At 52.1% G+C, this 13,274-nt stretch overlaps 1 protein-coding gene across 4 annotated transcripts in view; it reads right to left on the bottom strand.

Moving 5' to 3' along the window:
* wdr97 (WD repeat domain 97) overlaps nucleotides 1–13,274 on the bottom strand; it is a 184,065-nt gene that overhangs the window by 74,244 nt on the left and 96,547 nt on the right. For all 4 annotated transcript variants that reach the window (XM_070881917.1, XM_070881914.1, XM_070881916.1 and 1 more), the window contains exons 9-12: nucleotides 7,729–7,861; nucleotides 5,477–5,601; nucleotides 2,095–2,167; nucleotides 883–1,038 (exon numbers count right to left, since the gene is read on the bottom strand). In XM_070881917.1, the coding sequence (XP_070738018.1) occupies nucleotides 883–1,038; nucleotides 2,095–2,167; nucleotides 5,477–5,601; nucleotides 7,729–7,861 (487 nt within the window). The remainder of the gene's footprint in view (nucleotides 1–882; nucleotides 1,039–2,094; nucleotides 2,168–5,476; nucleotides 5,602–7,728; nucleotides 7,862–13,274) is intronic.

Raw genomic sequence — 13,274 nt, 5'->3', positions numbered from 1 at the left:
GGAGCGGGCGGGTAAGTGGAGCTGAGTCCACGGCCAGATCAGCCATGATCTTATTGAATGGCGGAGCAGGCTCGAGGGGCTAGATGGCCTACTCCTGTTCCTAATTCTTATGTTCTTCACATCTTACTTTCCCATCCAGCTTTATATCGTCAGAAAACTTGGCTACATTGTACTCGGCCCCTTCATCCAGGTCAGAAATATAGATTGTAAATAGTTGAGGCCCCAGCACCGATCCCTGCAGCACCCCACTAGTTACAGCCCGCCAACCTGAAAATGACCCATTTATCCACTGTGCCCCCCCCCTTGTTCCGGGATACTGTGCCCCCCGCCCCCTGCCCCCCCGGGATACTGTATCCCCCTGTTCTGGGGTATGTGCCTCCCACTTCCGGGATACTGTGCACCCCCCCCCCCCGGAATACTGTGCCCCCCCCCAGTTCTGGGGTACGTGCCCCCCAGTTCCAGGATACTGTGCCCCCCCCCTCCGGGATACTGTACCCCCCAGTTCCGGGATACTGTGCCCCTCCCCCAGGATACTGTGCCCCCCGGGATACTGTGCCCCCCCCCCCCTCCCCGGGATACTGTGCCCCCCAGTTCCGGGATACTGTGCCCCTCCCCCGGGATACTGTGCCCATTCGGGATACTGTGCCCCCCGGGATACTGTGCCCCCCCCCCCGGGATACTGTGCCCCCCGGGATACTGTGCCCCCCCCGGGATACTGTGCCCCCCCCCGGGGTACTGTATCCCCCCCCCCTGGGATACTGTGCCCCTCCCCCCTGGGTACTGTGCACCCCCCCATCCCGAGATACTGTGCACCCCCCCGGGGTACTGTGCCCCCCTGTTCCCGAGGGGGTGGCAGTGAGTGGGATGTGGCCTGATGCTGACCTTGATCCTGGGAGTCTCGACATAGAACAGCTGCATGTATCTTCTGAAGCCCTCCTCCTGGATCTCCTTTGTGCGTGGAGGCTTCCTCTTGCTCTTGAGCTCCCCGCGCTGGATCAGGAGGATTTCCTGCTCCCTCGCAGCCAGCAAGGCGTAGGCCTGGAGTCGGGGATCGGGGGGGGGGGGGGGGGAAGGAGAGGACAGAGGTGATCAGACAGCACGAACAACAGTAAGAAAGGCAGCAGGTTCTCGGGAACAGCACCGCGAGCAAGTCCCCCTCCAAGTCACACACCATGCTGACATTCCTTCATCGTCGCTGGGTCACAATCCTGGAATTCCCTCCCTAACAGCACTGTGGGAGCACCTTCACCACACGGGACTGCAGCGGTTCAAGGCAGCTCACCACCACCTTCTCACCGGGCAATTAGTGAAGGGCAATAAATGGGCCTGGCCAGCAACGCCCACATTGTGAGAATATTTTCAATAGGAACGGGCGAAGATCTTCTGCCCAGTTGCCCGGAGCAGGTGGTGATGGGCCTTCTTGGACCTGTTTGATAGAAATCAGTGTCTCCCAGGGCCACTTCAGATAGCAGTTAAACGTCAACCAGATTGGGCAAGGTCGGCAGGTTTCCTTCCCCGAAAGGTAACCAGTGAACCAGCTGGGTATGTACGACAAAACGACAGCTTCGTGGTCATTTTTACTGATCCCGGCTTTTTAACAAAACATCCCACAATTGGATTTGAACCCCTGCTCTCTGGATTTCTCGTCCTGTAACAGAACCACTGTTACCCATAAATCTGGACCACCAGACGGCACGGGCCCTGATCTCCACATCTCGGGCTTCTTGCAACATATCGAATCATAGAAACTTACAGCACAGAAGGAGGCCATTGGGCCTGTCGCACCCTGTGACGACTCTTTGGTGGAGCGATCGTGCTTGGTCCGACCCCCGCGCCCCCCCGGGCTCTGTGTTGGTAACTCTGGAAGTTCCTCATCCTCCCAAACCTGCCCAACTCCCTTTTAAAATGATTTCTGGAATCAGCTCCCAGCACCTTTTCGGGCGGAGCCTTCCAGATCCCGACAGCTCCGAGTGGAAACAACTTTCCTCCGCACCTTTCCAGATCTTTCAACAATGATTTGGAATCTCTGAGCCCTCAAGAGCTCGAGGGGCCACATGGCCTTCTCCTGTTCCTATTTGTTCTGTTCTTATTTACCTCCTTCAATTGTTCCTGCTTTTTCAGGGTATCTTCATCCAGTTCCTCCGACACGATTAGGGAATGTTCCAGACTAAAGATCGGAAACAGAAATGGAACATTAAAATCCCCCATGGACGTCACAAGTGGAGTGAGGATTCTGGCAGCCAAAGAAGGAAGGCATTGTTCCTTTATTTTCCTTATTGGTTTCATCTCAATGTAAAATGCCAATTTTCTGTTCAAGGTTTGCTCTGTTTAAAATATTCCCTCGCCTGCCCTAGCTCAGTGGGTAGCACTCTCACCTCCAAGTCAGAGGGTTGTGCGTTCAAGTCCCCACTCCAGATACTCAAGTCCATGATCCAGGCCGACACTCCCAGTGCAGTACTGAGAGAGCGCCGCACCATCAGAGGGGCAGTGCTGAGAGAGCGCCGCACCATCAGAGGGCAGTACTGAGGGAGTGCTGCACTGTCAGAGGGGCAGTGCTGAGAGAGCGCCGCACCATCAGAGGGGCAGTGCTGAGGGAGTGCTGCACTGTCAGAGGGGCAGTGCTGAGGGAGTGCTGCACTGTCAGAGGGGCAGTACTGAGGGAGGGCTGCACTGTCGGAGGGGCAGTACTGAGGGAGTGCTGCACTGTCGGAGGGGCAGTACTGAGGGAGTGCTGCACTGTCGGAGGGGCAGTACTGAGGGAGTGCTGCACCGTCGGAGGGGCAGTACTGAGGGAGTGCTGCACTATCGGAGGGGCAGTACTGAGGGAGTGCTGCACCGTCGGAGGGGCAGTACTGAGGGAGTGCTGCACTGTCGGAGGGGCAGTACTGAGGGAGTGCTGCACTGTCGGAGGGGCAGTACTGAGGGAGCGCTGCACTGTCGGAGGGGCACTACTGAGGGAGTGCTGCACCGTCGGAGGGGCAGTACTGAGGGAGTGCTGCACCGTCAGAGGGGCAGTACTGAGGGAGTGCTGCACTGTCGGAGGGGCAATACTGAGAGAGCGCCGCACCGTCAGAGGGGCAGTGCTGAGGGAGTGCTGCACTGTCGGAGGGGCAGTACTGAGAGAGCGCTGCACTGTCGGAGGGGCAGTACTGAGAGAGCACCGCACCGTCAGAGGGGCAGTACTGAGGGAGCGCTGCACTGTCGGAGAGGCAGTACTGAGGGAGTGCTGCACTGTCGGAGGGGCAGTACTGAGGGAGTGCTGCACCGTCGGAGGGGCAGTACTGAGGGAGTGCTGCACCGTCAGAGGGGCAGTACTGAGGGAGCGCCGCACTGTCGGAGGGGCAGTACTGAGGGAGCGCCGCACTGTCGGAGGGGCAGTACTGAGGTAGCGCTGCACTGTCGGAGGGGCAGTACTGAGGGAGCGCTACACTGTCGGAGGGGCAGTACTGAGGGAGTGCTGCACTGTCGAGGGGCAGTACTGAGGGAGTGCTGCACTGTCGGAGGGGCAGTACTGAGGGAGTGCTGCACTGTCGGAGGGGCAGTACTGAGGGAGCACTGCACTGTCAGAGGGGCAGTACTGAGGGAGTACTGCACTGTTAGAGGGGCAGTACTGAGGGAGCACTGCACTGTCAGAGGGGCAGTACTGAGGGAGCACTGCACTGTCAGAGGGGCAGTACTGAGGGAGCACTGCACTGTCGGAGGGGCAGTACTGAGGGAGCACTGCACTGTCAGAGGGGCAGTACTGAGGGAGTGCTGCACTGTCGGAGGGGCAGTACTGAGGGAGAGGTGCAGTAAGCCTGCTCAATTATCACCACTTGTCCCACCCAGCATGCACCTTAGTAAAGCAGCTTACCTCCAAACGATCCACCCTGAAGCTTACTGAGTTAAAGAGAGCGGCATTAGTCTCATGTACACCACCAGTGAGTTCTAGACCCCCAGAACCCTCTGCGTGAAGGAGCCTCCCCTCAAATCCCCTCTAAACCTACCACCAACCATCTTAAACCTATGCCCCCTCGTGATTGACCCCTCGACCAAGAGAAATAGGCCCTTGCTATTCACTCTATCCAGGCCCCTTAAAATTTTATACACCTCAATGAGGTCTCCTCTCAACCTCCTCTGTTCCCAAGAGTCCAAACCTAGCCTATCCAATCTGTCCTCATAACTAAGATTCTCCATTCCAGGCAGCATCCTCGTAAATCTCCTCTGTAGCCTCTCTAGTGCAATCACTACTTCATCTCGTTTCATCACGTTTTGTGTCATCTGCACATTTTGAAATAGTGCCCTGTACACCCAAGTCCAAGTCAGTAATATATATTAAGAAAAGCAGTGGTCCCAGTACCGACCCCTGGGGAACACCACTGTATACCTTCATCCAGTCCGAAAAACAACCGTTCACCACTACTCTCTGTTTCCTGTCACTTAGACAATTCCGTATCCATGCTGACACTGTCCCTTTTATTCCGTGGGCTTCAACTTTGCTGACAAGCCTGTTATGTGGCACTTTATCTAACACCTTTTGGAAATCCATGTACACCACATCAACCACATTATCCTCATCAACGCTCTGTTACCTCATCAAAAAACTCGATCAAGTTGGTTAAACACGATTTGCCTTTTACAATCCGTGCTGGCTTTCCTTAATTAATCCACCTCTATCCAAGTGATTGTTAATTCTGTCCCTAATCACTGTTTCGGAAAGTTTCCCCACTACTGAGGTTAAACTGACTGGCCTGTAGTGGCTGGGTTTATCCTTACACCCTTTTTTGAACAATGGTGTAACATTTGCAATTCTCCAGCCCTCTGGTACCACCCCTGTATCTAAGGAGGATTGGAATATTATGCCCAGTACCTCCGCGATTTCCGCCCTCAGTTCCCTCAGCATCCTGGGATGCATCCCATCCGCTCCTGGTGATTTATCTACTTTAAGTACAGCCAGCCTTTCCAATACCTCTTCTTTATCAATTTCTATCCTATCAGTGACTCCTCCATCTCCTCCTTGTCTGTGGCAGCATCCTCTTCCTTGGTGAAGACAGATGCAAAGGACCCATTGAGTCCCTCAGCCATACCCTCTGTCTCCATGCACAGGTCTTTTTGGTCCCTAATCGGCCCCACCCCTCCTCTTACTACCCGCTTACTATTTGCTAAACCGTACTTTACCTTTTACTAAACTGTACTGGACCAGCCACGTAAATACTGCGCCAACAAGAGCGGATCAGTCGCTGGGTATTCTGTGGCGAGTGTCTCCCCTCCTGACTCCCCAAAGCCTTGCCACCATCTACAAGGCACAAGTCAGGAGTGTACTGGAATACTCTCCTGGATGGGTGCACTTACAATGCTGTGGTGGGATTTGAATTTACATTTTTTGGATTATTAGTCCCGGTGTCTGGATTACTAATCCAGCAACATAACCACGACACTGCCATTCAGTCAGTGCCCTGGTATGGTTCACAGCCTGTCTATTACATCCCTCTCCTACCTGTACTTGGATGAATAGGATCGACTCAAACGCTGACGATCTTCAACTGATAGGGAATTTAGAACAGTCCTGGAAATGGGAACGGGACCATCAGACACCGGATCTAAGTGATCCCGACATGCTATCTAACCAGAAATTAAAGAAGTATTAGTCACATGACTCTCATGTACACAGCATATTGAGTACACGACTCAGGGAGTGTTTGATGGGACAGTGTAGAGGGAGCTTTACTCTGTATCTAACCCGTGCTGTACCTGCCCTGGGAGTGTTTGATGGGACAGTGTAGAGGGAGCTTTACTCTGTATATAACCCCCTGTACCTGCCCTGGGAGTGTTTGATGGGACAGTGTAGAGGGAGCTTTACTCTGTATCTAACCCCCTGTACCTACCCTGGGAGTGTTTGATGGGACAGTGTAGAGGGAGCTTTACTCTGTATCTAACCCCCTGTACCTGCCCTGGGAGTGTTTGATGGGACAGTGTAGAGGGAGCTTTACTCTGTATCTAACCTGTGCTGTACCTACCCTGGGAGTGTTTGATGGGACAGTGTAGAGGGAGCTTTACTCTGTATCTAACCCATGCTGTACCTACCCTGGGAGTGTTTGATGGGACAGTGTAGAAGGAGCTTTACTCTGTATCTAACCCCGTGCTGTACCTGCCCTGGGAGTGTTTGATGGGACAGTGTAGAGGGAGCTTTACTCTGTATCTAACCTGTGCTGTACCTACCCTGGGAGTGTTTGATGGGACAGTGTAGAGGGAGCTTTACTCTGTATCTAACCCATGCTGTACCTACCCTGGGAGTGTTTGATGGGACAGTGTAGAAGGAGCTTTACTCTGTATCTAACCCCGTGCTGTACCTGCCCTGGGAGTGTTTGATGGGACAGTGTAGAGGGAGCTTTACTCTGTATCTAACCTGTGCTGTACCTGCCCTGGGAGTGTTTGATGGGACAGTGTAGAGGGAGCTTTACACACACATATCACACACAAACAGACACACACACTGACCCAAATACTACCCACACACTCACCCCCACACACTCACCCACACAAACAGACACAAACACTGACCCAAATACTACCCACACTCACCCACACAAACAGACATACACACCCACACACACACACACACACTGACCCACACACTCATCCACACACACACACACTCACACACATACACACACTGACCCAAACACTGACACACACACACACACACACACAATCACACACACACATACACACTCTCACACACATACACACTCACACACACACACACACACACACTCACACACACACACCCACACACACACACTCACAACACTCACACACACACCCACACACACTGACCCACACACACACACTGATCCACACACACATACACACTCACAGACACACACACACACAGACACACACACACACACACTCACACTCACAGACACTCACATGCACACTCACTCACTCACTCACTCAAACACACTCTCACAGACACACACACTGACCCAGACACACACACACACCGACACACACACACACACACACACTGACCCACACGCACACTGACCCACACGCACACTGACCCACACGCACACACACACACACACACATACCGGCCCACACACACCGACCCACGCACACCGACCCACATACACACACCCATACACTCACACACACCCACACACTCACACACACCCTGACCCACACACACCGACCCATACACACACTCATGCACACTCACACACTGACCCACACACACACACTGACCCACACACACATACTCACACACTGACCCACACACACACTGACCCACACACACACACACTCACACACTGACCCACACACACACACTGACCCACACACACTGACCCACACACATACACACACGCACACGTTGACCCACACACACACACACACACACACACTCACACACTGACCCACACACACACACCGACCCACACACACACACACACACTGACACACTCACACACACACACTGACCCACACACACACTCACACACTGACCCCCACACACACACTGACCCACACACACTGACCCACACACACACTCACAGACACACACACACTGACCCACACACATACACCCACACACACACTGACCCACACACACACACACACACACACATACACCCACACACACACTGACCCACACACACTGACCCATACACCCACACGCACACTGACACACACACTGACCCATACACCCACACCGACCCACACACACAGACTCTGCCCTACACATACCCGGAGTAGGTATGGCTGGGTCAGGTACTCGATGCTGCCCATGTGATACAGGTCCCGCTCGATCCCCAGCAGCAGGTCGCCCTCGTCGTTGCAGAACGCTATATTGTCAGCGACAGCTTTCAGGTGGACGATTCTGTGAAAGACATGGACAGGAGCTGAGTGTTTAAATGTAACGGGACTTGTGGATTCCTACTCGAGTACACAACTCACCCGCAGACTGAGAAGTATCATTTGAATTGGGAAAGAAAAAGAATAATAAAATATTAAAATCCATAATGTACGGGAGATCTCAGAGGTGCCGTGATCGTGACCATCATTAAAAAAGGGGACAAGTCTGACTGCTGCAACGACAGGGGAATCTCCCTGTTATCAGCCACTGGGAAAGTTGTCGCTAGAGTCCTCCTCAATCATCTTCTCCCTGTGACCGAGGAACTCCTCCTGGAGTCACAGTGCAGATTTCGGCCCCTACGGGACACAACGGACATGATTTTTGCAGCACGACAGCGGCAAGAAAAATGCAGTGAGCAGCACCAGCCCTTATACATGGCCTTGATCGATCTTACAACGGCCTTTGACACTGTCAACCGCGAGGGTCTATGTCGTGTCCTCCATTTCGGATGCCCCCAAAAGTTTGTCACCATTCTCCGCCTGTTCCACGACGACATGCAGGTCGAGATCCTTACCAACGGATCCATCACAGACCCAATCCATGTCCGAACCGGGTTCAAGCAGGGCTGAGTCATCGCCCCAACCCTCTTTTCAATCTTCCTCGCTGCCATGCTCCACCTGACACTCATCAAACTCCCCGCTGGAGTGGAACTAAACTACAGAACCAGTGGGAATCTGTTCAACCTTCGTCGCCTCCAGGCCAGGTTCAAGATCACCCCCAACCTCTGTCGTCGAACTACAGTACGCGGACGACGCCTGCGTCTGCGCACATACTGAGGCTGAACTCCAGGATATAGTCAACATCTTCACTGAGACGTACGAAAGCATGGGCCTTACACTAAACATCCGTAAGACAAAGGTCCTCCACCAACCTGTCCTCACCACACAGCACTGCCCCCCAGTCATCAAGATCCACGGCGCGGCCCTGGACAACGTGGACCACTTTCCATACCTCGGGAGCCTATTATCAGCAAAAGCAGACACTGACGATGAGGTCCAACACCATCTTCAGTGCGTCAGAGCAGCCTTCGGCCACCTGAGGAAATGAGTGTTTGAAGACCAGGCCCTCATGGTCTACAGGGCTGTAGTAATACCCGCCCTCCTGTATGGCTCAGAGACATGGACCATATACAGTAGACACCTCAAATCGCTGGAGAAATACCAACGATGTCTCCGCAAGATCCTGCAAATCCCCTGGGAGGACAGACGCACCAACGTTAGCGTCCTCGATCAGGCCAACGTTCCCAGCATTGAAGCACTGACTACACTCGACCAGCGCTGTTGGAAGGGCCACATTGTCCGCATGCCTGACACAAGACTCTCAAAGCAAGCGCTCTACTCAGAACTCCTACACGGCAGGCGAGCCCCAGGTGGGCAGAGGAAACGTTTCAAGGACACCCTCAAAGCCTCCCTGATAAAATGCAACAGCCCCACTGACACCTGGGAGTTCCTGGCCAAAGACCACCCTAAGTGGAGGAAGAGCATCCGGGAGGCCACTGAGCATCTCGAGTCTCGTCGCCAAGAGCATGCAGAAATCAAGCACAGGCAGCGGAAGGAGCGTGCGGCAAACCAGTCTCCCCACTCACCCTTTCCTTCAACAACTGTCTGTCCCACTTGTGACATGGTCTGTAATTCCCGTATTGGACTGTTCAGTCACCTGAGAACTCAATTTTAGAGTGGAAGCAAGTCTTCCTCGATCTCGAGGGACTGCCTATGATGATGGCTGATCTGATCATGGGCTCAGCTCCACTTCCCCGCCCACTCCCCATAACCCTTGATTCCCTTATCGTTCACAAACCTGTCTATCCCCACCTTAAATATATTCAATGACCCAGCCTCCACCGCTCTCTGGGGTAGAGAATTCCAAAGCTTTACCACCCTCTGAGAGAAGAAATTCCATCTCACCCCCATCTTAAATGGGCGACCCCTTATTCTGAAACTATGCCTCTTAGTTCTGGATTTCCCCCACAAGGGGAAACATTCTCTCTGCATCTACCCTGTTGAGCCCCCTCAGCATCTTATATGTTTCAATAAGATCACCTCTCATTCTTTTAAACTCCAATGAGTACAGGCCCAACCTGTTCAACCTTTCTTCATAAGACAACCCTCTCATCTCAGGAATCAACTGAGTGAACCTTCTCTGAACTGCCTCCAATGCACGTATAACGGGGTAGTGCTGTTACTGTACTGTTGTGTATGCAATAACTGTTAGACTGAGTACTGTTTACTCCAAGAGGTATGACCTTGGCTCTGCTTTATTAAGGCCCAAAGTGACTAATATACAAATGACTGGCCTTTTATACTTGGGCTGCACACATATGCGTGCAGCCCAATGGCCTCCAACAGTGATGCCATCTAGTGGCTAGTGATCCCAAAAGTACACACATGACATGTACCCTACTGTACAAGAATGGTCCTTCTGCGTAGTGATCTTTTCCCCAGTTGTTCTCAGCTCCACGCTGACCTGCACCTTTATTTAAACAGCAGTCAGTGGTCAGAACTAGGTGAGTGGGCAAATACATGGCAGATGAAGTATAATGTGGATAAATGTGAGGTTATCCACTTTGGTGGTAAAAACAGAGAGACAGACTATTATCTGAATGGTGACAGATTAGGAAAAGGGGAGGTGCAAAGAGACCTGGGTGTCATGGTACATCCGTCATTGAAGGTTGGCATGCAGGTGCAGCAGGCGGTTAAGAAAGCAAATGGCATGTTGGCCTTCATAGCAAGGGGATTTGAGTACAGGGGCAGGGAGGTGTTGCTACAGTTGTACAGGGCATTGGTGAGGCCACACCTGGAGTATTGTGTACAGTTTTGGTCTCCTAACCTGAGGAAGGACATTCTTGCTATTGAGGGAGTGCAGCGAAGGTTCACCAGACTGATTCCCGGGATGGCGGGACTGACCTATCAAGAAAGACTGGATCAACTGGGCTTGTATTCACTGGAGTTCAGAAGAATGAGAGGGGACCTCATAGAAACATATAAAATTCTGACGGGGTTAGACAGGTTAGATGCAGGAAGAATGTTCCCAATGTTGGGGAAGTCCAGAACCAGAGGTCACAGTCTAAGGATAAGGGGTAAGCCATTTAGGACCGAGATGCGGAGGAACTTCTTCACCCAGAGAGTGGTGAACCTGTGGAATTCTCTACCACAGAAAGTTGTTGAGGCCAATTCACTAAATATATTCAAAAAGGAGTTAGATGAGGTCCTTACTACTAGGGGGATCAAGGGGTATGGCGAGAAAGCAGGAATGGGGTACTGAAGTTGAATGTTCAGCCATGAACTCATTGAATGGCGGTGCAGGCTAGAAGGGCCGAATGGCCTACTCCTGCACCTATTTTCTATGTTTCTATGTAACCCCCCCCCTTATATTCACCATTTTATGGGATTAGAAGGGTTCAAATACATGAAAGTAATATGAATCAGGTGCTAACGGACTTAGATTTGGTCTTGCAGTCGGTGCACCGTAACCAGATATGGACCAGTGCGTAAACACAGCTGCTTCTGCCCGGAACTATCGCAGCTATTGAGACATTACAGCTGGCAACTTTGAAATTGACGTTAATGCAAATGGATAATGATTATCCCGTTCTGGCCGATATAAGTTGTGTTTTGATAGAAGCACAGAAGGAAGCCATTCGGCTCGTTGTGTCTGTGCCGGTTTGTGGAAAGAGCTCGCCAATTAGAACCCTCCCCCTGCCCCCCCACTCTTTCCCCATAGCCCTGCAAATATTTCTCTTCAAACTTTTTAATCTCGTAATACTCCTGTGAAGCACCTTGGGACATTAAAGACGCTATATAAATACAAGTTGTTGTTGTTGTTCAAGTATTGCTCCAATTCCCTTGTGATAGTTACTCCTGAATCTGCTTCCCCTGCCCTTTCAGGCGGTGATTTCCAGATCAGAGCCACTCGTTGCTTCCTCATCTTGCCTCTGGTTCTTTTGCCAATCACCTTCAATCTGGTTACCGACACTTCCGCCACTGGAAACAGTCTCCTTATTTACTCTAGCAAAACCCTTCATTACTTTGAACAAATTTTGATCAAATCTGCACTTAACCTTCTGTAATGTCTGCACTGGTGAGCATGCTCACAGGTTTGTGGCGCTGTTGCATTGTGAGTGGCTTAGCCAGTCACGTGATGGTCACGAGACTCAATAAAACCCCAGCCAGTTGGGTCGAGGTCATCCACGATGGGGCAGGTGGTTGTGAGCCTGGTGGATGAACCAGTAATGTGTGGCGTGATTGTTAAACCTTTGTTAATAAACCAACGTGTTGCTATGAATTCTTAAGCAAAGAGCCCATGAAGCAAATATATTACACTGGGGCCGAAACTAAGAGTGTCAAAGTATCGTGTTCCTAACACAGATGAGACTGCACACAGGGAGGTTAAAGTAACAGTGACCTCAATCTTTATTAAGACACTCCAGAGTGAGGAACAGGCCTAAGGGGCCGGCTTATATACAGTGCTCCCAAGGGATGCTGGGATCCCTTGGGACTTCAGGGGATGCGCTCCCTGGTGGCGGAATATGGGAGTGCATGCTTTACAGATACACAGCATCACTCCCCCACCAAAGTCGAAGTGAAAACTATTTACAAGGTGAGACGGTCGGGAGCCTTTCTTTCCCTGTTGTTGGCCCTGCAGGGCGGCTGGGTGAGCCTGGCCTTGCTGGGCTGTTGGACGTGATGGGTTCGATTTCCTGGTCCGGGATGGTGTCGTTGATCCTTTGGGTGTGTGTTGTGGGCTCGAAAAAGGTGGTGTCTGCTGTGGGTTGTTCAGGGCAGTCTGTGAACCGCAGCCTCGTTTGGTTCAGGTGCTTTCTGAAAATTTGTCCATTGTCTAGTTTGACTACAAACACCCTACTCCCTTCTTTAGCTATCACCGTGCCCTCGATCCACTTGGGACCATGTCCATAGTTTAGCACATACACAGGGTCATTCAGATCAATTTCCCGTGACACAGTGGCGCGACCATCGTTTACATTTTGTTGCTGCCACCTGCTCTCTACCTGATCATGCAGGTTGGGGTGAACCAGTGAGAGTCTGGTTTTAAGTGTCCTTTTCATGAGTAGCTCAGCCGGGGGCACCCCTGTGAGCGAGTGGGGTCTCGTGCGGTGGCTGAGCAGTACTTGGGACAGGCGGGTTTGGAGTGAGCCTTCTGTGACTCGTTTAATGATCTGTTTGATGGTTTGTACTGCCCACTCTGCCTGGTTTAAATGGGGCCGAGGTGACATGTTTGATCCCATTGCGGGTCATGAATTCTTTAAATTCGGCACTGGTGAAACGTGGCCCGTTGTCACTGACCAGTATGTCAGGCAGGCCGTGGGTGGCAAACATGGCCCTCAGGCTTTCAATGGTGGCGGTGGCGGTGCTTCCCGACA

This window comes from Pristiophorus japonicus, chromosome 5 (assembly GCF_044704955.1).
Source record: "Pristiophorus japonicus isolate sPriJap1 chromosome 5, sPriJap1.hap1, whole genome shotgun sequence".
Lineage (NCBI taxonomy): Eukaryota > Metazoa > Chordata > Chondrichthyes > Pristiophoridae > Pristiophorus > Pristiophorus japonicus.
Note: the sequence above shows the minus strand (reverse complement) of the source record. Positions and strands in the feature narration are given on the sequence as shown.